The 27,418-nt window shown below is 42.4% G+C and overlaps 5 protein-coding genes and 1 long non-coding RNA gene across 7 annotated transcripts; 5 read left to right on the top strand and 1 right to left on the bottom strand.

Annotated features, from left to right (window-relative positions):
• LOC134032264 (C-terminal binding protein 1) lies at positions 1-7,467 on the bottom strand. 2 transcript variants are annotated; one of them, XM_062476174.1, is made up of 9 exons: positions 7,267-7,467; positions 4,550-4,704; positions 3,754-3,898; positions 3,165-3,371; positions 2,728-2,942; positions 2,394-2,524; positions 2,067-2,188; positions 1,685-1,799; positions 1-1,416 (listed from the first exon to the last, which is right to left on the bottom strand). In XM_062476174.1, exons 1-9 carry the CDS (start codon positions 7,304-7,306, stop codon positions 1,248-1,250), a joined length of 1,299 nt encoding a protein of 432 aa, XP_062332158.1. In that variant the 5' UTR covers positions 7,307-7,467; the 3' UTR covers positions 1-1,247. The 2 variants fall into 2 exon arrangements, with proteins under 2 accessions (XP_062332158.1, XP_062332157.1); XM_062476173.1 differs by having other exon boundaries at positions 2,067-2,194.
• On the top strand, positions 354-27,418 carry LOC134032265 (uncharacterized). The gene is made up of 2 exons (XR_009932002.1): positions 354-855; positions 26,097-27,418. It is a non-coding gene; the product is annotated as an uncharacterized LOC134032265 (long non-coding RNA).
• maea (macrophage erythroblast attacher, E3 ubiquitin ligase) lies at positions 8,278-13,196 on the top strand. Its single transcript, XM_062476550.1, has 9 exons — positions 8,278-8,433; positions 9,632-9,814; positions 10,075-10,278; positions 10,491-10,613; positions 10,742-10,818; positions 10,981-11,089; positions 11,317-11,450; positions 11,676-11,871; positions 12,143-13,196. Exons 1-9 carry the CDS (start codon positions 8,365-8,367, stop codon positions 12,236-12,238), a joined length of 1,191 nt encoding a protein of 396 aa, XP_062332534.1. The 5' UTR covers positions 8,278-8,364; the 3' UTR covers positions 12,239-13,196.
• On the top strand, positions 14,431-16,194 carry LOC134032556 (heterogeneous nuclear ribonucleoprotein A0-like). Its single transcript, XM_062476551.1, has one exon. It carries the CDS (start codon positions 14,493-14,495, stop codon positions 15,417-15,419), a length of 927 nt encoding a protein of 308 aa, XP_062332535.1. The 5' UTR covers positions 14,431-14,492; the 3' UTR covers positions 15,420-16,194.
• LOC134032557 (heterogeneous nuclear ribonucleoprotein A0-like) lies at positions 18,452-20,104 on the top strand. The gene has a single exon (XM_062476552.1). The coding sequence runs from the start codon at positions 18,560-18,562 to the stop codon at positions 19,454-19,456; it is 897 nt and encodes a 298-aa protein (XP_062332536.1). The 5' UTR covers positions 18,452-18,559; the 3' UTR covers positions 19,457-20,104.
• Positions 21,888-26,880, top strand: slc26a2 (solute carrier family 26 member 2). Its single transcript, XM_062476172.1, has 5 exons — positions 21,888-21,973; positions 22,858-23,486; positions 23,601-23,884; positions 24,025-24,480; positions 24,728-26,880. The coding sequence occupies exons 1-5, from the start codon at positions 21,958-21,960 to the stop codon at positions 25,515-25,517; spliced, it is 2,175 nt and encodes a 724-aa protein (XP_062332156.1). The 5' UTR covers positions 21,888-21,957; the 3' UTR covers positions 25,518-26,880.

A 27,418-nucleotide genomic window follows, 5' to 3' on the forward strand; every position in this document is an offset into this window, starting at 1 on the left:
TAAACTTTCTAAAGCGACTTTAATTTCTTTCCAAAATAATTCATACAAATGCATACAGTCAGTCACAAACATTTCTTTCTGGATTTTGGTTGACCAAAAATAATGATATTTTACTGTATAATATAATACATATATTGCTAAGCCTACTACTTTACCATAGGGGGAACCAAAGATAGGCAGAAGGTCTGCTACTAATTCTGCAGCTAACAGCCACTTCTCAGACAACACTTACAATCAAGTCACACTGACACGGGCAAGCAGGACACCAGGTATGTATGCACGAGACACAAGGGCCGCCTCTCCCAATGCAGTTTCAACATTTACACAGAGCCCAGGGAAAAAAACATGCCCCTTAACTGACAGAATGAATGAGTCTCATAGCAGTCTTAAAACAAAAGTGGCTTTTCCTGAGAAGGAGTGCAAAACCTTTTGTGGCTATCAGGGGGACAAATTTGTTGCTTTGATATATTTTTTTCTTCTTGTATCCTACAAACATATTTTTCTCATAACCCTAAAAACTGTACACAAACATTAATCTTTTACCGACTACTTCAGATGAACAATGAATCCGTATAGGACACACAAACAGATATTCATCCACATATTTGGAACAAAATACAGTCTAGAAACAGCAGAATTTCATTTTTTCTTTCCAAATTGATATAATCTAGGGAGTCAGGTGGCTGAGCGGTGAGGGAATCGGGCTGGTAATCCAAAGGTTGCCAGTTCGATTCCCGGTCATGCCAACTGACGTTGTGTCCTTGGGCAAGGCACTTCACCCTACTTGCCTCGGGGTAATGTCCCTGTACTTACTGTAAGTCGCTCTGGATAAGAGCGTCTGCTAAATGACTAAATGTAATCTTTTTTAGAAACGTTTTCTTTTTTTTTTTAAGGGCAACCAAAATAGGGTTAGGCCAGGAAGGCCGTCAGTCAGTAAGTCTGCTAATGGAACAGGTGAGAACCACTGGCACCTCCTTTCCCTTCTCTTTGGGGTGAAAAGCAGTTGGTGTGTCCAGGATGGTGCAACATTAAACAATGTTCAGGTAGAAATGTACACTTAGAACAGGTACGAATCTGTAATATGTACCTCACATTTCTGTTTGCAACATTGTGCAGTGCTTCAGCTCACTGAATGCTCCCCAAAATAGATCGACAATGTACCACAGCACTCTCTGGAAAGGATGTTTGGCTACGACCAGAGAGCCCTGTGTGGGTGCAGCTTGGACTGGTATCTACTGAAGGTAAAGTTACAACTGGTCATTAGGGTGCTGCTCTCTGTCTCCATCTGGCTTGCCTGGCTGACTAGGTGAAGGGTTGTGGGGCGGGTGTGTGGCTGAGGGCATGGCGCTGGGCACAATCCCCTCCCCGGCAAGAGGGAGGCCCCCAGAGGCCAAACTCACAACCCCGGGGGGGTATCTAGAACCAGGAGACACAGAAAAGGACAGCGATGGTTACAAAGAAATAAGTGTCTATTTTACCACAAGTTCACCGAAAAATCAGGCGACTGAAGTGATTATTAACCAAATATGTACACACATTTTCAACCTCGAAGATATTCGATTCTTTAATATAAGGGGCAAGGCTACCTGTTTAAAACTTCTCTAGCCGTGGTAACCTATCTGTCTCATTTAAATACATGCAATGTCATGTAAAACAGGAAAGCGTTGTTCATATGCCATGTTACCTGTAAGCACCATTGAGCTCAGAGTGGATCGCTGCGGGGTCCATACCCGCCCAGTGGTTAGTCTGGGTGAGGAACTCTTTATTCACACAGTTCTTCAGACTGTCTGGGATACGACCTGAAGATGGGAACAGTGCTGGATCATTAGTGAATCTGTGGTTCCTGCGGCGTTCAGTCTGTTACACCATATGAGAACCATATGAGTACCAAAAAAACATATTGTACGAGTTGTCACATGTATACTGTAGTCTGTTAGTCTGATTTGTTTATGCTTTAGACTCATTATTGCACATCGGGATAAACAACTTGCAAGCTCATTGTTTAATTTTGAAAGTGCCGTGAGAAAAGTATGGTTCTAATACAGTGTCCATGAAGTGTGAACTACCGGTGATGGCTCGTCGTATCTCTCGGGCCGCCTCTTCCCTCATCTCGATGGAGGCCTGCTCGCTGTACCACGCGGCGTGAGGGGTGCAGATCAGGTTGGGGGCATCTTTCAGCGGGCCCTGGCTGAAGCTGACACACAGTTAGATCTAGTTACCCCGGCCGCGAGCAATACACGTTCACAACCACTTTTCCAGTGTATGTGTGTTTATGTGTGTGTTTTTCCGAGAGAGAGAGAGAAAGAGAGAGAGAGAGAGAGAGAGAGGGCAGGAAAGAGAGAGGGCAGGGAGAGCAGAAGGGCTATCTTGTGTGAGTCTGTGTGTGCGCTCACCTGAAAGGCTCTGTCTCGTGAACATCCAGCGCCGCTCCTCTTATCCGCCCATCCTTGAGGGCCTGGGCCAGGGCCTTCTCATCTACGAGGCCCCCTCGTGCCGTGTTCACCAGGAAGGCTCCCTGACGCATCTGCACAGAAACAAATGAACAAATCTTTGACGAAACATCTTTGCCCGCATGTGCCTTTTTGAACATTGTGCACATGTTTTATGTTGTTGATCAGTGGTGAAAATCCATCTTATGTGTTAGTTCTGTGCATGTTATATGATTGTGAAGTGGTGTGTTTGTGTGTGTGTGTGTGTGTGTGTGTGTGTGTGTGTGTGTGCATGCACCTGTTTGATAGTGAAGTCATTGATGAGGTGGTGGTTGTGTTCGTTGAGGCTGCAGTGCAGGGACACACAGTCCGAGTGGAAGAGCAGGTCCTGCAGGGTATTGACCCGCTGCAGCCCCAGAGCTCGTTCAACACCGTCCAACAGGTAGGGGTCGTAGAAGATCACGTTAAAGCCAAAGGCTTTAGCTCTCAGAGCAACCGCCTGGCCTACACGGCCTGAACAAACACCGCAACACATGGTGTTTTAGTCACAACCCCAAGCCTCCATCCCTCAATTCTGGACGCCACGTCCAAACTTCCTCCTTTCATCTCATGAGACTCAACCAGTCTCAAACCATGTTTTACCCCATGCTATGCCAAATCTGAGCAAATCTTCAAAGCCTCAAAGCCATCTACAACCCTCCCAACTCCTCCTCCGCCTCCACACCCTGTCCTTACCCAGTCCGATGATGCCCAGAGTCTCCCCTCTGATCCTGGCCGCCCCAGACGCCACCTCCCGTATTTGTTCCACGCTCTGGACCCGGGTTCCTTCACGGAGGGACTGGTGCAGCCAGGTGGTTCGTCTGTACAGGTTCAGGATGTGGCACAGCGTCGAGTCGGCCGTCTCTTCCACGGACGCTGCCGGCATGTTGCACACTGCGATGCCTGAGAGGTGAGGAGGAGGAGAGGGTCACACACTGACAAAATGGACGAAAGGTGTTAAGTACAAGTTTGACAACGGAATGAGCGACCAGGCTGCAAAAGACAAAATCGTTGTAGGTTATCATAACTGATATTTATGTAATATCTGCTTTTGAGTGACTTTTCTCGTTTGTTTTAGTTTTTTTGTTACATTTACATTTAGCAGACGCTCTTATCCAGAGCGACTTACAGTAAGTACAGGGACATTCTCCCCGAGGCAAGTAGGGTGAAGTGCCTGTCATTTTGCACGGCCGGGAATCGAACCAACAACCTCCTGATTAATAGCCCGACTCCCTAACCGCTCAGCCATCTGATCCCTGTGTTACTTGATGCCAGTGCAGCTCACCTAGATCTCCGGCAGATTTGAGGTCAATGTTGTCGAAGCCGCTGCCTATGCGGACGATGATCCTCAGGGCTTTGAACTTCTCCAGGTCCTCCCTCATCAGTGTGATGGTGTGGTACATCAGAGCTCCCACAGCCTCGTTCAGAACCTGGCAACAAAGACACAGGTAACAGAGCTGTCTCCAAAAACATGAAAGAGACAGAGGTACAGATGTCTTAAGCACATAGAGGGCTACAGAGACAGATAACAATGTTTTTTTAGCACATAGAGGGCAACAAGACTGGCAGCAGGGTTATCTTAGCACGTGAACAACTGTGTAACCAAATAGCAGGATTAACAAAGAGGATATACTTGTTCCAGAATGCAAAGGATAGATAGGTAGGGTTAGATTTGCATATTGTTGAATAAAATGGTGTGTTGTGAGAAAGAAGGATTTCTTGAAGGTTTAGATTGACACAGAAATGCAGTCAGGTAGGTTTGGTTTTATGTCTTGTGTGAAGCTTCTGCGTCACTCAAATGAGTCATTACATGACAGTAAGACTTTGACGGGAACCTTGATGGATGTGGAAGAGGGAAGGAGAAGAGAGACCGAGAGAGAGACACTGAGAGACAGACTGACAATGTAATTTCTCTGGCAGGCATCCAGACTTGGACAATAGGCTAAACACAAACAAAATCTGGATATCAGCTTAATAAAGCTTAGTACACTTATGAGCCATGTTGCATAATAGTCATGATAGTGTGTGGGGGGGAAAATGATGTGTTCTTGTGTGTGTGTGTGTGTGTGTGCTCCGTCTACCTTCTCGTGGATCTCCTGGGTGGACTGGGCATCACAGAAGGCCACAGTGGCCACATCTTTCAGCACGGGCATCTCCACTGTGCAGTCACGCCCATCCAGAAGAGCCACCAGAGGTCGTGGATGCATTGGCCCATTCATGATGGGTGGCCGGATGCCTGGACAAACACAGCACAAACATAAACACAATGGAGATTGTTTAATCTTAGTACCTAAACTTAGTGGCGTAATATTAGACACGCTGATTTACTCTGTCAGCTTTCCTACATTGTATGTGACATACAACCTTTCCTTTACAAAACAAATCAAAAAGCACATAAAGCAACGTTTTGTTCCTCCAAAATATTAGCTGGTTTTCCTGAAGAGAGCATAGTACCTAAAGCCATGGCTTTAGAAAGCGAAATTCTAATTGACAATGCACCAGAAACACACTATGGCTATTGAGAAAGTGTAGTGTCATTAAGCAATAATGAAGTCCCCTCCCACTCTCCATAGTGCAATAATTATAATGGGCCACTTTCTGCCATTAGTCAGAAACTGGGACCAAACGGATAAAAGCAGTATTTGTATGTTGCTTTGGATAAAAGCATCTGCTAAATTAATTAAATGTACAGTAACTGTAAATTACTTAAACAAATGTACCTTTAAAGAGTAACTGCCTTGTCAATCACACAAAAACACATTAACACACATACTGAAACAGTATACAAACAAAACCTGTTCTGTTGTTTACTAAATTGTCCTTGTTATCACAAAGTTGCTCTGAATCTATTCTCCAGCTCTTTATGATATTATTAGCCCCATGTCCTTTCAAGGAATTCACATTAATAATTCTAGGAAAATTACAGAATACAGGAGGACTCCTTTAATTTATTTTCTATTTTTAATGTCAAACCACGAGACATAGTGGAAAAAAAAATCTAGTTCCAGATCTTGACTCACCCTCCAAGGTCTAATGTGGTTTCTTAGTTTTACAGTCAGAACATGAATTGTGTCCATATCCTTGGGGTATCTGTCTCCTAGTGGCTGTGACTGTACACACAAACAAGTCAACATACTCACACATGCAGGACATATGTGTCTGACGCATCCCCTATTTTGGATGTTCAAAACCTCTGTTCTGGACGTTTGTAACAGGGAAACTATCCTCAGTGGCACATAAAACACATGTAATTAAATCCTTGACATATCTGAATAAGAAAAACTGTAACAAGGGGCAGTCCTATCTTCATTTAGCATAAATTAGTTTATTGTGCCCACTAGGAATTGCATTTCTATAATTAAATGTTCATTAATACAAAGCATACAATCAAGGTTACAGATGTTCTGAAATAGGTATAGTAAGTAAAACTCAGTGTTGAGAAAGGGAGAGAATGTCTGCACCTGTCAAGCTCAGTAATTTATGTTCCTGGCCAATGTGGCGTGCTTCAACATGGCGGAGGCAGGCCTAGCCTATCTCTACCCACGGCTCAGTTCCCACCAGAGACCTGCCAGAAGACACACCCATCTCCTTCCCTCCTTCTCCCTGCTTCTATAAATCGTCAGACCACACCACACGCACACACACATACACACACCTGACAAGGCACACACACACAGAAGCACATACAAACACAGACAAACTGTGATTCTGACAGATCTCTTTAAGTTGAAGTCTATTTAGATCACAGCAAAACAGACCATCGGCCAGAAGCTATTTAGTACAAAAATTATACGAACCATTTGTCTAGACCTGTGTAGCATGATAAGGATCATTTTTATCACCCGTGTTTGATGATTACCTCTAAACAAAAACTGGATAATAAATAATAATGTAATAAACACCACAATAATATAACATAAAGCTATGGCATTTTTCTTTCATGTATTAATGTATAATTACAAGATGTTTTATTGCCAAATCTCTGATACCCCGTGACTTATTTTCTGACATGTGATCTTCATGGGTTGTAATCAGCCAATAAGGAGTCCCCACAGGGGATGAAAGACATCTGTGTTAATTAGCCTGGGCTTCATAACCCGATCAGAGGACCCCTGCGATACCGAACATGCTACACGAGACGTGAATAAACATGTACCGCATCCTCCATGGGATCAAACTGTACTGCGTGCAAATATTTTTATGGGACAATACTTAAAAACAGTTCAGAAACAGTAGTCAAGAGGCTAAAGAGGGCATTTTTATATCTGTCCTTGTCTACCCTAGTTCCTCTGTGGACTGTTCTAGAATGAGCATTTTCTTCCTCCTAAAAAGTCAGAATTAGGAACATTTTCAAGGCCAGAGCCGGAGATGACATTCTCTCCGAATGGAGAATGCACAGGAAATCATTTGCCAGATCATTGGCAGCCCCAGTACCTCAAATCTCCAAAGAGAAAAAATCTGAGTATTTCTGTCTTTCATCACGGCTGTAAAGTGTCATCATTCTAAAGATAAACAATACAGACCCTGACCTTGCTGCCCACACATATCCTATGACCAGGACTACAGTGTAACACACACATGCAAATACAGACACACTAACACTCAGCAGAGAGCAAGCAGTGCTCTGTGAGCATGAACAAACAGTGCAGATTTAAGATAATGGGGGGAGGGGGGGGGGGAATACTGTATGAAAAACAAAACAAATATCTATATGCACACACAAATACACCCATCCACACACAATCATACAATACCACATTTAATGTGTGATCCATGCACAAAAGAGGCAAACGTTTACCTAGAGGTAAGCCTTTGTTCAGCAAATGAGAGCTTCCCATCTTTTCCCCCAAAGAAGGATATTCACTTCAGCAAGACATTCACAAAATCCACAGCATATGGCGGCTACCTCAGCTTCCTTATTCCTTTTTTCCTGCCCCCTTAGTGACAAATATACACATGTGCTCACCCTTTTTCCGTCCCTTCTTCTCCCTCCCTCCCTCACTCTAACTCCCTCCCTTTCTCACTATCTGTTTTGGCTATTATTCTCTGTCAAAAACGCGTCCATACACAGAATGCAAGTGTCACTGCATTTTATAGGAGTGGGAAAGAGAGAAAACGAAAGGTTGGAGGAGGAGAGGGGGGTGCGCAAGTACGAGGTGGCGGCAAGAAAGAGATGGGGAATGGGGGAGGAGCTAAGGCCACTCAAATTGATCTTTTGTTTCCTGCAAGATAGAAAACATGACGTGTTATGCAATGGTAGGGTGTTGGACGGTTCTTTTTGATGGTTTGATTACAACTTAGTCACATTTATAAGTTAATATAGAAACCTAGTAGGATATGTCCTGTTTATAAAAATATTTTTATTACATTACAGTTACACTATGTATCTTGAGTATGTGTAATATAACAGACATCCCGTTCATCTATTTTGGAAGTAAAATCCCATGTAAATCTTTCTAGTAGCCTACTGTACTGTAAATGATCCAGACAGCTAAACCTATGCTATGATAGTAAGATTTAACTAGGTATCCTGCAATCATATATGAATTGAGAGTTATAATGAGTGTATCTATTACTATGTTATGACTCTACAACAATAAATGATACATTTTTGGAAGCTAGTTTGTAAACAAACAGTAAGTTAGGATGGGGCCATCTAAGACGAATGATTGGGCCAGTGAGAGTGATATTATTATATCGTATTAATGTGCAGTGCAACACTGATGTAAGTTTCTACGTTATCCGATATGTAACTGCTCAGTGCTCACAGTAATAAGATAAACCAACATGGTTCCATCTACATCGTCGCAAGATGTCAGTATTGAGCTAAATAGGCTTTCCATTTTACGCTGCAACGAAAAAAACGCCAACACCACCACTAACATTATAAACGAAAATGGCGGTGCAAGAGACAGCATCACAACTATCCATGGCTCTCAAGGTTCAAGAATATCCCACCCTAAAGGTAATAATCGGATCATATAGAGACGATGACACAGGCCAAAGCCTCAACGTTGTGTTATAATGCATTCGTTCTAGATAGTCATCGATGTATTATCCAGTGAAGAAGCCTTATTTTGACAACTTTACTGTGCTCAGCTGTGAAAGAATCCGATGAAAGCAGACTAACGTTAGACTACAGTAGTTAGCTCAACGTCAGATACGTCGTGGTAGCATTTAACTGTATCTAGCTCTCTTATCATTAGTACTAGTAGCTGTTCAAGGACGTGGTTTCCTTTGAAAAAGACGCTAAACTAGGTTGAAGTTAGTCTAATGTGTTGTCTCAAAGTTCGCATGCTAACCAGGTCGATCATACCCCTTTGCCTACAAATGTGGCATTCTAATACTAGTACTACTACTAGGCTACAGTACTGCTAGCTGGCTACGCTAGCATAGTTGCTGTCATCCACTCGTCACTGACGCAGCTGTCTGACTAACATCAGAGCTTTGTAACTTAGCTTCTAACTAACGACAGCTAGCTATCGTATGCAAGCAGCTTGCCTACATTGGCTTGCCTCTAACAAGTTTGGAAAGTATATTTCCCAGACAGCTAGTATCCGAGTAAAGGTCCAATTGATTACCCAGCATTGACTACTCTGGTGCTAGGTAGCTTAGCTAGACTAGAGCTAGGCTAACCTTAAACCGATTACTCTACTACTAGAGCTAGCTGTCTGTATCATGACATGGTACCTCTCATTGCGAAGAGTACCCCACCCCACATAATGTATTGTCATACTATTGTATCCAATTCAGTTTTACACACTGGCAGTCTAAATGCAAGTAAGATGGTGGTTTGAAGCTACCTTGCGATTCAGGTTATTCTCAAAATGGCTAGCTAGAAGGTTCTCACCGGACAGCACCGCTACACAATCGTTTCATGGCCTGTTAGAATGCTGTTGGTTTGCTCGCGTCTTTGTTTGTGGTCAGTGGTCGTTTGGGTAAGTATTTGTAAATCGATTTCAGTGATGATGCGTCAATTTTATCTGGTCAGTGGTGAGCATACTGTACTTTGTAAAATAGTATGTATAATGTTAAGTTAACTTGGATACATTAAACAAGTATCACCCAAACATTGTGGAACCTTGCATAATATGAAAATTATTTTCATATTAGTCTTTTTTAAGGACTGGCATTGAATCCGTCTGTCTTGATCATTCACACAGGTACCTTACGAGACACTGAACAAGCGCTTCAGAGCTGCCCAGAAGAATATTGACCGAGAGACTAGTCACGTAACAATGGTGGTGGCAGAGTTGGAGAAGACCCTGAGCAGCTTCCCAGTAGTAGACTCAGTGGTGTCCTTACTAGATGGGGTTGTGGAGAAACTCAGTGCTCTCAAGCGAAAGGTAAAGTACTATATTCACACAAGGTCACCCTTTCCTACAAGATCATGTTTAAGATATGGCATGCTAGAAAAAAGCAAAACCCTAGCCCTTAGACTAAAACATAGACCATTTGGAACTATTTGGGGGGGTGGGAATCCACAGCAGTTTGGGATATGAGTACTACAGTAAAACATGCTGGGTGAAACCTTGGCATTCAGTGAATGTAGCTACTCTGCATGTTCTGCAGCCTCCCTAATCTGGTTGTGGAATCTGGGTTGTAGGCAGCAGAGTCTATACAGGCAGAAGATGAGAGTGCCAAGTTGTGCAAGCGGCGCATTGAGCACCTAAAGGAGCACAGCAGTGACCAGCCTGCCGGCACCAACGTGTGGAAGAAGAAACGCATGGACCGCATGATGGTGGAGCACCTGCTTCGCTGCGGCTACTACAACACAGCGGTCAAACTGGCACGCCAGAGTGGTATAGAAGTACGTGTGTTTGGGTAGCATGTCTGATGTTGTTTCTCATCTGTCGGAAACAGTTTTGTTTGTTGGTGGAGGATATCATTCGTTTTCCCTGATCTAACAAAACCAGTTGACAAAGAAAAGACTTGGCAACGCCTGTGTTGTTCTTTGCCTCTGTGGAATCAATGGCCCACAGCGTTCTAATTCTATGCATTGCGTCATGTAATGTGCTCCAGGACTTGGTGAACATCGAGATGTTTTTGACAGCGAAGGAAGTGGAGGAGTCGCTGGAGAGACAAGAAACCGCCACATGTTTGGCCTGGTGCCATGACAACAAGTCACGCCTTCGCAAAATGAAGGTGAGCATTATTGGTCTCACATTTCAGCAGATGTCTGTCTCTGGTCTTAGAATGACCTTAAACTGGGTTTTATATTCTGTTTAGTGTGATTTCACATACAGTACATTACATTGTGTTCTCCTCTTCAGAGTTGTCTGGAGTTTAGTCTGAGGATCCAGGAGTTCATCGAGCTAATACGACAGAACAAACGCATGGATGCCGTCAGGTAGGGGAATGAGCTAGCCTCTTTAATAATACCATGCTGCTGGATGAGTTAGCCTCTTTGAAAATACACTTTTAATGCCATTTTGAATGAGGGATAAAAAGTGTAGAGGGAGGTTATGGGCCAACACCGTTCTGTTTGTCTGTGTGCGTGCATATATGTTAGACATGCACGGAAACACTTTAGCCAAGCTGAGGGAGGGCAGCTGGACGAGGTACGACAGGTGATGGGAATGCTCGCCTTCCCCTCAGACACTCATATCTCCCCCTATAAGGTAAGTCACCTGTGAATGGAGCCCACTGCATGCTATACCATATGGATGGAAAAATGACATGATACATGTGTTAACTGATTGACATCAAATATGCACTAGGATTCATTTTTACTTATTCCACCATTGCTTTAAGATCAGTTTTTAAAGGGTGTGTTTGTTTGCGTGAGACTATTTTTAGTTTTTGATCGTATCAGTTGGATTGTGTCTGAATGTTCCCCCTTCCCCAGGACCTGCTGGACCCAGCCCGATGGAAGATGCTGATCCAGCAGTTTAGATACGACAACTACCGTCTCCATCAGCTGGGGAACAACTCTGTGTTCACCATCACCCTCCAGGCAGGCCTGTCTGCCATCAAGACGCCGTATCCTCCCTCACTTGTTCCTCTCCCTCCATCTCCCCTGTCCCATCTCTACACTGTCTGCATTTATAAGCTCCCGTGTTCCAGATTTGTGTTGTCTATACAATAATGATACAGCCACACAGTTATTTTTGATTGGTAGCATTCTATCATAGAAAGAGGGAATTCCAGACTGTGATTGGTACCATCGACGCACCAGTTTCAGCCCCTTAACCATCACACCCCCAGTCAGTGCTACAAGGAGGACGGGACCTCGAAGAACCCAGACTGTCCAGTCTGTAGCAAGTCTCTGAACAAGCTGGCTCAGCCCCTTCCCATGGCTCACTGTGCCAACTCTCGGCTGGTGTGTAAGATCTCTGGAGAGGTGATGAACGAGAACAACCCTCCCATGATGTTGCCCAATGGATACGTCTACGGATACAATGTCAGTCTTTCTTTCCGTCTTCTGTTGTTGTTATTATGGCTTTGTGATCATACTGCATCTCGGTGTTGAAACCTAAGGCCATGTTTGAGTTCTTCCAAATAATCAATCAAATAAAGAATCAAAGCTAGCTGTACACTGCATATTTGTCAGATCAGTAATCACTACAGTGAAAGAGAAATGGATTCACGCTTGGCCAAAGCTGATGGGTGATTTGATTTCAATTAAAAGATGTAGCTATTTGGTAATTGTTTTATATTTTCATTTTCTCTAGTCCCTCCTGTCCATCCGTCAAGATGACAAGGTAGTCTGCCCACGGACCAAAGAGGTATTCAACTTCTCCCAGGCTGAGAAAGTCTACATTATGTGATCAGATGGGTCAACTAAGGAACAACATGTGATTGGATACTCTTCTACCGTAACCTGTGACCTTGTCCAATCAGTGCGTGGCGGGAAGCCTACATATATGGCCTGCCTGCCCGCCCTGATGCAACTGAGCTAAACTCCAGCTCATTCAGCTCTGATGAATATCCTGTCTACAACCGCAACCCCCCATCAACTGACAACAACATACTGGTCAGAGATGACTCAGACTCAGAACACTGTGGGAGTGAACAAGAGATTATTAGTTAACAGAAATGTTTTTAAAGTGAGACATTTTGAGTTTGATTGAACTTAGTAGGCCCCCGAGTAGTGTGCTGTCAATATAAACTTGGCAGACTGAGTTATAGGCGGGGTCAAGTGAACTGCATCGAGCGGCCTTTCGTTTCGTGATGCACATTCTTGTTAACATTGTTTGTAGCCATGTTTAGGGGCATGGGCGTTGATTTGCGGACTTTGGAAATGGGCTCCTTTTAGAAAAATACTGGATACAGATTTGACCATCATGGTGTACAGATTTGGGTTTGTCAATTGTTTACATTTGGGCAATGTTTCTCTTGTCTTCTCAGTAACTGAAGGGACTAAACTGGAGAATGACCAAAACAAACTAATAAGAACTACAAAATCTAACCTACACCAACCTATCATAGTTTTAGAACACCAGAAGATCCCCTTGACAAAAGGTGGACTTACTCAGATACGTTTTCAATAGAATAGCTAAATTATCTGTTTTCTATTGCCAAGTGGTCTTCCTACATTGTGTGAGGTTTGGCAATTCCTTTTTTCCCAACCGACTTGTGAATTAGTCACTGTACTTTTGATATTTGTTCATTTGAAATGAAAGTGATGAGTTTCATCCACATCACTTAATGTTTGCCATTTAACTTCATACATATTTTACAATGATAAACCCTGTGCATTACAATAAAGAAAAGATGTTGTGAATATTTTTGCTCATAAAATTGTATCTGCTGGCTGATAGTTTGTGTGACTTCCGATTTCATAGAACAGCATAGTTTGGCATAGGTGTTCCTTGAGGATTAAAGGTCACCTAGTCATGAATCTCGATCATTACCATCTCCACTTTTCATTGGCTGGTTGCTTTTCAACTGTTAAGTATTGTCATAGTAGAAAGACTTTAGAAACTGCTCATGCATGTTTATCTTGGTAGGATAGATGGATTGTTCAAGAACAATTGATGATAAAGATTTAAGTAAAAATGTATCCTGTCATTTTTTCCCAACCAGCCACTCAATGGTATATAACTTGTATCACTATATATACTATAACATACTAATCCACAACAGAAACCCCCAAGGCTTGACTGGGATGTTTGGGAGTGGCAGGTAGTTGGAAAAAACGTTATAAAAAGAGGTTTGTGATGCATGAGAGGGTAGTGAACACTTAAGGGGAGGAGATGGATGTCAATATTTACAAATAATCATGGTGTGATGACCATTAAGACCATATTCTACACTCAGCAAGCATCGGCAACTGCAGTTTGATACTGTTGGCACCTTGAGTCTCGATTGCCCTATTGATGACTTTACATAAAGGGTGAGGGGCCTCATCAATCTATTCAATCACAAATAGGCAGCACTAGGCTGCATTACCAAAGTCATTGTTCAGATGACCACATGACATGCCCTCTGCTGTTGTGCAAATATCCTCATCAGTTTACCAGCTGACATTGAATCCAAGTTTCTCACATAGGGCTCACAATATTCTAGGAACAGTCTACTGCTTAAATCCAATAAACCACGATAGAGGTTAAGCAGGTTTTACTAAAGAATGTGCAGAAGCATGTGTCATATGGAAGACACATGAAAAGGTGTTCAGGTTTATTGATTGCTGGGTTCAATCAAAAACTGTTATAATACAAATTATAACACAATATTATAACAACAGTTATAATACAAAGGAAATTATCTTACAATTTGCAATGTGAAAACAGTAGCACTCGTTTTCTGAATGTCTGCTTACTAAACCATCACAAACTGTGTATTTGCCAACACATAAATGAACCGCTTTCCATGTAGTGGATTTCCTAGATAGTTTATCAGTATACACATATTTTCTTTAAAAACCTCTCCAGATCTCAAAATGGGCGCACTGTCGTGCGATTGGCAAGCGCGTTCGTGAAATGTGACGTCATGATCCCCTATAAATACAGCTTGAATCCCTCCCCCACACAACCTTCATATTCTTTTGACGCTGGTAACGACAAACCCAGAAGGTCTAAAATGGACAACGCTGCCAAAATCTGCAAACTTTTCGTCGGTGGACTGAACGTCGATACCGACAATGACGGACTCCGCAAGCATTTTGAGCAATTCGGTGAGCTTACCGACTGTGCTGTAGTCATGAATCAGCAACTACAGAGATCCCGCTGTTTCGGCTTTGTAACCTACAAGACCGCGGAGGAGGCCGACGCTGCAATGGCGGCTAGGCCACATGTCGTCGATGGCAAAAACGTGGAGGTAAAGAGGGCTGTTGCTCGCGAAGATGCCGATGACCCAGTGATAAACGCAAAGGTCAAGAAAATATTCGTCGGAGGACTGAAAGATGATATTGAAGATGAACATCTAACTGAGTATTTTACTCAATTCGGTGAGGTACAGAAGGCCGAAGTTATTTCTGAAAAGGAAACCGGAAAGAAGAGGGGCTTCGGCTTTGTTCATTTCACAGACGACGATGCTGCCGATAAAGCAGCCCTTCTAAAGTTCCACACCATCAACGGTCATAGAGTGGAGGTGAAGAAAGCCCTGACCAAGCAAGAAATGCGCGGCGGCGGTGGTGGTAGGAGTAGAGGGGGGAGAGGCATGAGAGGCAATCAAAACGGCTACGGCAGTGCTAGAGGTGGTTACAACACCGGTTATGGGGGTGGTTACGGTGGGGGCTATGATGGAGGCTATGGCGGCGGCTATGCTAGTGGCGGCTATGGAGGAGGTTATGGAGCTGCCGGTGGCTACGGAGGGGGATACGGCGACCAGATGGGTGGTTATGGTGGCGGCAACGGTTACAGTGACTTTGGCACTGGCTACAACCAGCAAGCCTCCGGATACGGGCCCATGAAAAGCGGCGCCAATTACGCTGCGGGTCGGAGCAGTGCTCCCTATGCTCGAGGCGGTGCTGGAGGCTACGGCAGAGGTGCCTATGGCGGCTACTGAACCAATGTCCACGACAGACTATTCGTAAGAATTCTCACACCCTCAATACCGTCAGATTGGACGTCTAACCGAGCTCAAATCAGTCATGGGGCATCAGCCGTAAAACACCAGGCCAAAATGCGGACACTGTGAACCCTAATCATTAACGAAGACCTCAAGACCAAACAGGTAGGAAGATCACTTCCCAGAACCTGATTTGCACGACCAGCTGTTGCCGTAGGACACGTTCGATTGCAGAATTCATTTATCTTATGTTTAAAGTTGAGGGCGTGTAGCTGTCGTTAGTTGACCTGCTTTTTATTTAGTTATGCGTACAGCATCTTCTCGAATTTAGTAACTTAGGATTGTTTTGTTAAATACTACTATATTTTTCTTATCTGCATTTTAAGCAAATGGTATCGAATTTCCCTAAGACTAGTCTGTTTTCAATGTATGGGGAAGGGGCGCATGTGCTATGGCATTGGATTTCCTAGCTTATGTCTCTGATGTAAATTGTGTAACTGTCCACTATTATAGCCCTTAGGTTGTAGTGTTCGCGGGATTGGTGGAGCGGATGCAGTCAGTTTCATTTTCTTGCCAAAATGTTTTGTAAATCAACGAAGTACGTCAGTAGATTCCCAGCCACTACACAAAGCGTCCACCTTATCAGCCTGTTCGTTTCCTTCACTTCCAGCAATATCTCATGTATATTGTATAATCTGTCTGAAGATCAAACTACTATTGTTAAGCATTGATATACATATGTATGTTCATTTTAAATAAAAAGTTAAACAAGTTTAGCTAGTTCTTACTCATTTAACCAGGTTGCCTTAAGTTCGCCTCTTCTCTTGGTTACAGGTGAATTGAAACTATACTTGTTTTCGTATCACTAGTTAACCGGTATTTCTTCAATTTATTGTATGCAAGCTCCCAGTGGGTGAATGGTAAAGTCACGTTGCCCATAGCCAATGCATGGAGGCTTTCTAGATGGCTAATAAAGTAAATTCAATATGACTTGCACTTTGTCTCGTACAGTAGTTACCTTTATGCTTTTGTGAATTTATTGTGGACTGGAGGGCTCTCATATTTATTTTTGATTCCTACATTTAGGTGTTCATACTGTTATCCCAGTACGCCAAAATAGCTGTAGCAGTTTGTTTATACAGGACCCTGTTCAATACCTGGGGTCGATTGTGATAGGACTCTGAAATATCTCTTTAGGATCACATCCAGCAACTAGGTATGTAAATCAACCTGTCTTCACTATGTGTTGGTCAAGTATTTAAAGCTATGGATTTTCAAATGGTACACAAATGTACCATGTTTACTAAGGTTCTTGCATTAACTCAATCGTTACTACTTAGACTTAATCTATAGCGTCTTGTATTTAGTAAAAAGGGGGTTTCTGGTCAATTTGGTCCTTAAAAATATGTAATGGGCTAAGGAGACACACTGCTATTCCTGTGTTTATGCGCATGGAATAGCACCTAGTGTCTACCTCCAGAAAAGGAAAAATCTACCTGACTAGTGGTTCATTCTTTACTTTGTGTTGTCTCTCAGGTTGTCCTGTGACCAGTGCCAGGACATTCATCTGGCAAAGAGGAACATGTCTCCAGTGCATCCAGACCTGGGGACCATGCTAACTGCTGATGCGTCACCCAAGGTGATTTTGTCCCACCTGGCTTAATTACAGGTGTATTGGTAAACATGGAGTATGAACATGTTACTGTCTTTGTACAAGTGCAGGCTATGATACAGAAGTTGTTTCCTAATTTGCTTTTGTTTTTATTTTTAGGAAGGAGATGCATATGTTTGGTGGCACATCGCATACTATGGGGGGATTGCTTGTGCAAGTGATGTGTATGGATCCTAAGACTGTTTTTATAATAAATATTATAGCAATATTAGCATTGTCTTATTGAATCATTGAAGACTTATGAATGCTGAGTGGGATGAGCTCTGCCTTCAGCACTGGAGAAACATGTTTTTCAGATGAAAGTGAATCCTCACCATGTCGATGAATATTGGGGTGGATATGTGTAGGTTTTCCACAACACCTAACTCCCTAGTCAAATTGCATTTGTATATCCCTTTTTACAATCAGAGGGCTTCAAATACACCCATAGAATTGCACTTAAATCAAACCTATAAACCCTCAGACAAGGAAGAACTGTCTGGGAAAACTCCATGCTATTTCCTCATTAGTACATAGTATACATTACATAATTCACTTCATTGGTGATATGCCAGGTCGATTAATGAGGTTATGAATATGTAAATGGTTGGTTTACCAACTGCCCCTTTAACTAATGGAGTCAGATGGCTGAGCGGTTAGGGAATCAGGCTATTAATCAGAAGGTTACCGGTTCGATTCTGGCTGTGCAAAATGATGTGTCCATGGGCAAGGCACTTCACCCTGCTTGCCGCGGGGGGGAATGTCCCTGTACTTACTGTAAGTTGCTCTGTATAAGAGCGCCTGCTAAATGTAAATGTAATGGGATCAAACTAAGACACGGATATTTGTTGGTGACTTAGATGGGGTTGTCACATTAATGCATTCTGTCTTTGAAGTCGATTTCAAAGTTTAATCCTGAGTGATGGCTTTGGAAATTTGGGATAAATAAGATTTTGATCATAGTGACTGTATAGCTGGACACAGCATCCATTTAATGATTATATAGTGAACACAACATTGTGACTTCAGTTTCAACATTTAATATCTAGACGTTTAATATCTTAAATCCACTGAATGTTTTATGTAATGGAGAACATGTGGCATCGACCAAGGATAAACCCTATTGGAGGACGAGTATGAAAAATTGTAGTTTACTATTGTCTGAAATTATTTGATTTGGCAGGACACCGTGAGTTGTAATGCCTCAGAAATTGCCTTCAGTCTGAGATTCACTGGTTAAAAGTGTTTCTTCGGTAATTTGTTAACGAGGAGGCTTCTAAACACTGGGGTTCTCAACAGTATCTTATTTTTTAAAATGTGGCCAGGATAGGCGGGGCTTAAGTGAACTGCGAATCAGAACGAAGAACGTACCGTGCACGCTGCACGTACACTACAGACGGCAAACGCAAGGAAGGCCTTTTACGTCGATCGGCATCTTGGAGAAAAGAACGAACGAATTTGCCGTTTTGCCAGTCTACAAACAATCATGACAAACCAACTTTGCAAGCTTTTTGTCGGTGGATTGAACGTCGAGACTACCGACGATGGACTTAGGCAGCATTTCGAGCAGTACGGTCAGTTAACTGATTGCGCGGTGGTTCTAAATCAGCAGCTGCAACGGTCCCGCTGTTTCGGCTTTGTCACGTACTCTACACCGGAGGAGGCCGATGCCGCCATGGCTGCCAGGCCACATGTCGTAGATGGTACAAACGTGGAGTTGAAGAGAGCCGTTGCTCGTGAAGATGCAAATAGGCCAGAGGCACTAGCTAAAGTCAAGAAAATATTTGTAGGTGGTTTGAAAGACGACATAGAAGACGAACATCTGAATGAATATTTTTCTCAGTATGGCGCAATAGAGAAGGCCGAAGTCATAACCGATAAAGAGACCGGGAAGAAGCGGGGATTCGGCTTTGTCTACTTTGAAGATAATGACTCGGCCGACAAAGCAGTATTGTTGAAGTACCACACCATCAACGGGCACAAGGTGGAGGTGAAGAAAGCTCTCACCAAGCAAGAGATGCAGGCGGCCGGTGGTCGTGGTGGAAGAGGCGGACGAGGAAGGGGGATGTCATACAACGGCTACGGTGGCGGCCGAGGTGGAGGCTATGGCAGTTATGGCGGAGGCTACGGTGGTAACGACGGTGGCTACGGCGGCGGGTACAGTAACGGCGGAGGCTACGGTAACCAGGGGGGTTACGGAGGAGGTTATGGGGGCCAAATGGGGGGTGGTTACGGATACAGTGACTTTGGCGACGACTACGCACAGCAGTCTTCCGGTTACGGAGCCATGAAGGGGGGCAATTACTCCAGCAGAAGCGGTGCACCGTATGCCCGCGGAGGTGGCGGCGGCGGCTACGGCAGGGGGGGATATGGCGGCTATTAGAAACCATTGACCTCCGTAATTAATTTGGAAATGTCCATAGGGAAAGTTTGATTCAAAGAACTGATATTACACCCATGGGTCGGGGTGCTCACTTTCTTTGTTGCTACAATGGAACCCAAGGAATCGTCGCCCATCACCCACTCTGAATGAATGAACACCCCTCCCCCTAGCCCCTGTTTTCAACCCCTTCCACATAGACTCCTAAACATTATGGACTTTGATACCAGTTAAACTTTTAAGAACTGTCAAATTGTAATTTTATTTTGAAATGTTTTTTTTTTTTTAAATAAATGTAGTTCACGTCGCATTTTAAGAAGTTGGGTGGTAACAGTCAAGTTATCAGCCAGATAAGTCAATTAGTTTAGCAACATGAACTCAGGGGTATTAATGGAGTTGGAAGCAATGTATACTTTTGAGTATCTTAAGATTAGTGACAGGTTATTTTGAGATGTCAAGCACTATCGTGATCATTGCATTATTTATTTTGTTTTATCTGATGGTGATCTTTTCTTTTTTCTGTGACCTGATGTTTTTTTGTCGAAGATGTGCTGTTCTATACCTGCAGTTCTGTACTTAAAATATCCTGTATTCTGTTGACCCTTAAGCTTCACTCTTTTGCTTGTAATAAAGTTTTTAAAAGTTTGAAAACTTTCCAGGCTGATTATTGTGTAGAACACAGAGGAAGGATCAACATGTTTCAAGACTGGAAATCGTGTTCATCTTTTGAGAAATACTAATATTGAGTAGACATTTACAAACAATATAAATTTTATTAAGTAAAAATGCAACGTGTTGAGATTTGATGCTTCATGATGTTTCATGTGCTGAAATTAGATCCCAGACATGTCTGTCTTCATACATTTTTGAGAAGTTTTCAGTTTTTTGTTATGATGGGCCACATCAGTCAGGTGGATGGAATGAGGAAGTTTTAAGCTTATTGATCAGTGTGATCATTACACAGATGCACCTTGTTTTGATTACATTAAAAGGCCACTCTAAATTGAGCAGTTTTGTCCCCATTCTTTTTTATATTTAAATTGGCAGTGTGTCTTATCAGTGTTTGGGATGTTCTGAATCTACATTTGCTGCTACAGGTCGCACCATTAACCAGCTTTACACAGCATGCACCCTGCTTTGTCTGATACACATCCTTACTCATCCAACAGATTAATATTTTTCCCCAGTCATGTGAAATCCATAGTGGTTGCATTATATTTTGAGGTGTAAATGAATTGTAGCCCCAACCACAAATAAGCTTTCAAAATAAAGCACTTGTGAAATGTACCCTATACACCACCAGAGGGACATCTGTTCCAAGTTCTGTTAATGTTTGCTCGCAGCCATTTTACATAACATATCCTGCCTTCAAATATGAGAAGACTGCAACTAACTGGAAAATAAATTAAATTGAGCAATCAAATCCAGGCAGAGAGGTATTAAGATATGGATTCAAGCATATTGGATATTAAAGACAAATGGCAGTTTCCATTGCATAACACTGCCAAACCCACAAAAATATTACAGTGGCATATTTGTGCAACCAGATCCCGAGATAGTGAATGTTGTTTGTACATGTTTTTGGTTTCCACAAGGAATACATTCAAAACAGACCTAAACAGATTTCAATAACAGTCATTAATAATTGTGTAAAAATGTATTTTGGCAATGCGTTAAAAGAACATTTTATGTAAATATTAACTTTGGTATGGAAATTAAGTTAGGTTGGATAGTTTGTATCTTGGTGTACCTTGGCATGCCAGTGCTCAATGTATTACAACATCCCATGCGGCCCACACAACACTAATGACAAATGTTCTCACTTTCAGTCTGTAAAGATTGAGCCAATGACCTATACCAGGTAAAGAAAGTGAAAAAACTGCCACAAAAGCGTTAAAAATCACCTCATACATCCTAGTAGTGTGTGGAGTAAGGCCTAAACTATGCCTAATTAGAATTTGGTTGAAATCTAACTTCTAGGCTATACGCTTATTTTGTATCAAGAGATGACTCATCTTAAGTGACTTACTGTTTTAGTAGCCTATTCATTTAGGCTATTTTTTTATAATCTTGATAGGGACTCGTGAGTTAGTGTATATTTGCGTTCAGTAGCCTGTATAGGCTACATATTTCAGTTCAACCCACCCCGCATAAGCAATGGAGCCTCGTATCTGACACCAGGGGGCAGAGAATTATGTTGACCTCTCAAAGGTCTCAAATATCAGAAGGACATGGACCAAAATAGATGTCGCTAACGAATGCTGCATATAGGCTATATTATTAAAAAATAAAATAGGCTACGTTTACAAATTGTTGTGCAGTGTCAAAACGGTGCGCATTTGTGCAGATTTTTGATTATTTTTGGTCCTTTTAGTCGGTTATCATTCCATCGCGTGTTTACGTGTACACGGCGTGGGTGACGTTGTCTAAAGTAAACCGGATTGAGAAGCAGCCTTCTTGTTCTCTCATGTTACAATTGAAAAACAAGTCTGTGCAATGAACGGATGAACGTAAACTCAGGTGAGTAACGCTATCATTAAATATAGACTATTGGAGAGCTAATTGCTGTCAATTAGACACGTTGGCGACCAGAAGTTACGGTTTTCATTCATAAAGCCTCTCACAAAGGGTGGAAGTGATGGAGTTTAGAAGTAGTTTAGTGTCTCCAATGAAGTAGTGAGCTTTCAATTTACAATTGACAGTATGCTTTCCGATCCCGTCCACTATGTCTCACTGTACATTACCAACTGTATAGTAGACATACGGATAATCCTCGTGGACATGCCTGTCTGAACCACACCACTATAGTTTACGCATCCCCAAATTTTGAGAACTACTCAAATAAAATACAGTTCAACTAAATTTTCATTAAGGATTGTTTATGAAAGTAGCATAGTTGTTAAAATCGAAAAGTCAAAAGGCCACTTTTTGCCTTTCCAGTGTGTTCAGTACAACGAGGCACTCTAGCCTACTGCATAAGTGTTTGTCATGGCCAGTAATCCTATTGGCAAACAGAGGTATAGGCTCATAGACTGGTTTGGCTATAGGCCTAGGCTATGCCCTATTTCAGCACAAATCGTATGTATTTATTCATAGTATCTTGTAGAGTATTTACCATGTCATATGCAGCAGACACAAGTAACAGTAGGCCTACGATTAAAAAGACCTTACATTTAGAATGGACGAAATTATTATGAACACTCCACAAATAGCATGATATAATTGATTTGATTCCATAGGTGTTTGTGCAAAAATATTGTGCCAGGCCAAATCAGCAGTTTATTTCATCATGAACAAGAAACACATTTATTATCTTAACTACAAAACCGTTGACAATGGAAAATAGGACTGACATATACAACGTTTCTGTACAATAATAATAATCACCTTTAATATCTTTGCAGAGTATATGATGGCTACATTAAGGCCGGCTGTGGATGAAAACGACTCCTACTCAGTAGCCAAGGACAGTGACCTGCAGCTTGCTATTGTCTTAGAGAGACGAGAGAAGACAGAAGAGCCATGGAACACAGTGTTTGCTCGGAGGCTACAAAAACATTGCTTTTGCAGCTCAGCTCAGATAGCCAAAGCTTCTGTGCTTAGGTTTATCCCAATCTTACAATGGCTTCCTCGCTACCATCTTAAAGAGTGGCTCCTTGGTGACATTATGTCAGGTTTAATTGTGGGAATACTGCTTGTTCCCCAGTCTATTGCCTACTCCCTACTAGCTGGGCAGGAACCCATTTATGGCCTTTATACCTCTTTCTTCTCCTCCATCATCTACTCCTTCTTGGGCACCTCACGTCACGTATCTGTGGGTATCTTTGGCGTTTTGTGTCTTCTTGTGGGGCAGGTGGTGGACAGGGAGGTGGCTGCAGCAGGATACATCACAGAGGGATACAGTAATAAAACAACGTCCTTTATATTGGGCAGACTGGGGAATGACACCGCAGGTGCTGGTCTAGTCTGCGATAAGAGCTGTTATGCCATTATGGTCGGAGCTACGGTCACCTTCACGGCTGGGGTGTACCAGGTAAGACTGTGGCCGAGAGTTAACAAACCCCAAAGCTCTGGGATGATCACAAAATATCCGCAAATACTGTATCGATAGTTACCTTTACCCCTACTTCCCTCCTGTCCCTTCAAGGTTATGATGGGTCTCCTCCAGGTGGGCTTTGTGTCCGTTTACCTGTCTGATTCCCTCCTAAGCGGCTTTGCCACTGGGGCTTCCCTCACCATCCTCACCTCCCAGCTAAAGTACCTCTTAGGACTGAAGCTGCCTAGGGCTCAAGGCTGGTTCACCCTAATAAAGACCTGGTTCAGCCTACTACAGAACATGGCCGACACCAATTTGTGTGACTTGTTTACCAGTCTTCTCTGCCTGCTTGTCCTGGTCCCCACTAAGGAACTGAATGAGCGTTTCAAGACCAGGTATGGGTTGGCTCTGTTTGGAACAGCATTATACTGTATCCCTTGCATTTTTATAATATTTACACACACACTCACCAAAAAAACTTTTATATACATTTTTCAATAAAATCTGACCACACAACTATGGATCTACTCCTCAGACTCAAGGCACCGATCCCCTGGGAACTCTTTGTTGTCATTGCTGCAACAGTTGCTTCCCACTTTGGATGCTTCCAGGAGGTGTATGGGTCAGATGTCGCTGGCACCATCCCCACAGGTTTCCTGCCACCCCAGATGCCTTCCTGGTCACTTATCCCTGCCGTGGCGGTTGATGCCTTCTCTATTGCTGTTGTGGGTTTCGCTATAACTGTCTCACTGTCCGAGATGTTCGCCAAGAAGCACGGCTACCAAGTGGATCCTAACCAGGAGATGTACGCGATTGGGTTCTGTAACATCCTGCCATCGTTCTTCCGTTGCTTTACTACTAGCGCAGCACTGACGAAAACCCTGGTGAAGGAGTCAACAGGCTGCAAGACCCAACTTTCTGGTTTGGTCACTGCTCTGGTGCTGTTGCTAGTACTTCTGCTCATCGCCCCACTTTTCTACTCACTGCAGAAGTAATGCATTCATTTTTTTCAATTATTAATTTGTTTACTAATTGATTTATCATGATTTACTGTAGTATGACTATTGAGTTACCTCTAATATCTCATTTTGTCTAATTGTTATCGTCATTTATTATTGGTGCTTTCTAATAGTCACTCAGAAAATGATTTTGTGGTGCTCAGTATCCACTAATAATCCCACTTGCATAATTATTTCATTTTCATTGATGATGCTGTTGCTGGGTTTGCATTTCTCCAGGTGTGTTTTGGCTGTGATCATCATCGTGAACCTTAGCGGGGCACTGCGAAAGTTCACGGAAATTCCTCAGATGTGGCACGTAAACCGTGTTGACGCAAGCATCTGGCTTATTACTGCCGCAACTTCGGCTTTGATCAACACAGAGCTTGGTTTGTTGGTTGGGGTCCTGGTTTCAGCCTTCTGTGTTCTGGTTCGCACGCAGAGGGCCCAAGGCCTGGAGCTGGGAAGGGTTGGAACCAGCGAACTGTATGAGGACCTAGCCGGCTACCACGGTATCCAGAGCCAGCCTGGCATTGCAATCTTCCGTTATGAATCGCCCATCTACTACGCCAATCAGAGCTTGTTCAAGAAGTGCCTCTATCACCGGCTGGGGCTAGACCCGGTCAAGGAAAAGGTCCATCGCAAGAAGTTGGAAAAGAACCGGAAACGAGAAGGTCAGATGAGGGCAGGAGAGAACAGGACCAAGGGTCAAGAGGCAGAGATGACCACCAATGTCTTTCTGCCAGTTAAGTCCAGCTTCCACAGTGTGGTGATAGATTGTAGTCCGGTATTATTTTTAGATACAGCTGGGGTGAATTCACTGAAAGAGGTATATGAGGACTACAAAGAGCTGGGAGTGAAGGTACTACTGGCACAGTGTAACTTCTCAGTGCGTGCCTCTCTGCAGAGAGGGGGGTACTACCCAGACAACGATGGAGAAAGAGAACATGTGTTTTTCACCATCAGTGATGCTGTGCATTATGCTCAATGTCTCTCAGGTGAAAATGGGGCATGTGACCCACACTGCTGAGTTCAGTTTTCAACGTCTTTATACAGCATTTATATTTTAAAGGGGTACACATAGCTGATGTTTCAATATTTATGTATGTTTTGATGTGTTCATGTCACATTTATGGCGGATGTATATTGGAAAGCCCCAGAATATTGAAAGCAGTTAAATATGCAAAGTTTGGAAATGAGAGGTTCAACAAGCAGATGTCTGTATACAGAGCGTTGTCTGTATACTATTGGCCATAAAGTGTATTATCACCTGCTTTAAAACAATTATGATCATAACCAAAGGAATTACGGTTTTACTGAATCTATCAGAGGAAGATCAATGTTGTCTTAAGAATGCTATTCCAAAATATTTGTTTTCTAATGGTGAATGTAAACCATTTAAAAAACATTTAGTGATTTTCACAAAAATGTTTCACTGAATGCCCTGTGTTGCCCAGTAAATGTGCTGAGTGTATTTTCCAAGACATTCACTGCACATAGATATTCATTAATTAGTCAATAAGAACTCACTGAGCTATAGACAGTTTCACCCTTTACAAGGGGCTCATGATTGCCATGTAATGTCTCCAACTTAATATCTGCCCTCCAGGCTTCTACTCAGGGATACTCCTTTAATATATTTGCCAGCTTAACCATAACATGAGGAGATAGTGAGAAGCATGCTTGTGAGCTAAATACATTCAGAGTTGACCATATTGGACGTTGTATGTTAACAACCAGTAATCAAGCAAAATACAAAACTAAATTCCAACCTTCAGGAGGGTATTCCAGAAAGCATCATGCAACATAACCAGGTAAGTGAACTATCGAGTTGGCACACAGCATTGTAGCGACATTTTGTGTCAGCTGGAGAGTTAACTTACCCGGTTAAGTCGCATAACTTGCTTTCTGGAATACCACCCAGATCTTTAGGTTTTTAAGATTTGTTTTTCATCTCTGATATAATTCTCAACCCTAGGCATATTGTTATGATTGCATTAAAGGCAAAAGTATTTTTGGTGTGTCTTACATATAACTTTCCTATAAAATTGTTGCAGCTGTATAAGTAAGATATTTTTATTGCAATATAGTGGGACAGATCCAAAAGTTCTACCTCAAATTCAAGTGCCTTTGTTTTTTACTTGTGAATGTATCATAGTGCCTTCCTAATTTTTGCCACAGCAAATGTACTAGAAATAAGTGTTCAACAATGATAAAAGTGGAATAATATTCAACATAAATATTTAACTTTGTTTAAGAACATTTGCTTGGGCTGGTTTTAACATTCTTCACAACTACTAAAAACTTAAGAAGTGAAGTTAGGGTAAATTTGACCCAGTGTAGATTACCAGTTACTTATCTTCAAACTTTGTAATAAAGGCCCTTTAATTCTTCATTTGTATGACTTGCAATTGTAACCACCTCTTACATTTACGTAATTCAGGTCCAAGTCATTTGTGGCTACACCATGCCCACTGTATTACAGTAACTGTGTTTACTCTTTGATGCAGTTTGGTGCAAAGTTAGTTTATCAATTGCTGCAAGTGTATGTAGCATATGTGCTTATTGTTTAAGTTAAGTCATATGTGGGTTTGTGAGGATGAGTACGGGTACACACCTTTTGTGTTGATATAGAGTTGATGGGAAATGTTTTCTATTTCGTGAATTTATCTATTTAACTACATTTTATTCAGTCTGTCTTGACCTACATCATAGCATTGCTCTGACCATTTTGTCTTGCAGAGATGCAGAAAGAGTCCAATACTATCATTGTCTTCCTGGGCCATCCCCTTACAAGCTACTTTGAACCAATGCTCTCTGGACGCTGTTGTAATGTACTGTATGTCTTATTAATGTTATATATTTTAACTTTGTCTGCAAACCAAATTTGCCTTACCTGACAATAAAGACTTAATTTGGTATCTAAGGGAA

The sequence above is a fragment of the Osmerus eperlanus genome, chromosome 13 (genome assembly GCF_963692335.1).
Source record: "Osmerus eperlanus chromosome 13, fOsmEpe2.1, whole genome shotgun sequence".
NCBI classification, from domain to species: domain Eukaryota; kingdom Metazoa; phylum Chordata; class Actinopteri; order Osmeriformes; family Osmeridae; genus Osmerus; species Osmerus eperlanus.

Bases quoted from the DNA above. Each gene is read 5' to 3' on its own strand.
- LOC134032264 (XM_062476173.1), bottom strand. From the start codon at position 7,306: ATGGGAAGCTCTCATTTGCTGAACAAAGGCTTACCTCTAG. The intron at 2,943-3,164 runs GTAAGGACAGGG...GTGTTTGTTCAG, and splicing joins TCTGGGCATCATCGGACTGG to GCCGTGTAGGCCAGGCGGTT. The intron at 2,195-2,393 runs GTGAGCGCACAC...ACTGTGTGTCAG, and splicing joins CACGAGACAGAGCCTTTCAG to CTTCAGCCAGGGCCCGCTGA.
- maea (XM_062476550.1), top strand. From the start codon at position 8,365: ATGGCGGTGCAAGAGACAGCATCACAACTATCCATGGCTCTCAAGGTT. The intron at 8,434-9,631 runs GTAATAATCGGA...TCATTCACACAG, and splicing joins AAGAATATCCCACCCTAAAG to GTACCTTACGAGACACTGAA. The intron at 11,451-11,675 runs GTATCCTCCCTC...TCACACCCCCAG, and splicing joins CTGTCTGCCATCAAGACGCC to TCAGTGCTACAAGGAGGACG.
- LOC134032556 (XM_062476551.1), top strand. From the start codon at position 14,493: ATGGACAACGCTGCCAAAATCTGCAAACTTTTCGTCGGTGGACTGAAC.
- LOC134032557 (XM_062476552.1), top strand. From the start codon at position 18,560: ATGACAAACCAACTTTGCAAGCTTTTTGTCGGTGGATTGAACGTCGAG.
- slc26a2 (XM_062476172.1), top strand. The intron at 23,487-23,600 runs GTAAGACTGTGG...TGTCCCTTCAAG, and splicing joins TCACGGCTGGGGTGTACCAG to GTTATGATGGGTCTCCTCCA. The intron at 24,481-24,727 runs GTAATGCATTCA...GCATTTCTCCAG, and splicing joins CTTTTCTACTCACTGCAGAA to GTGTGTTTTGGCTGTGATCA.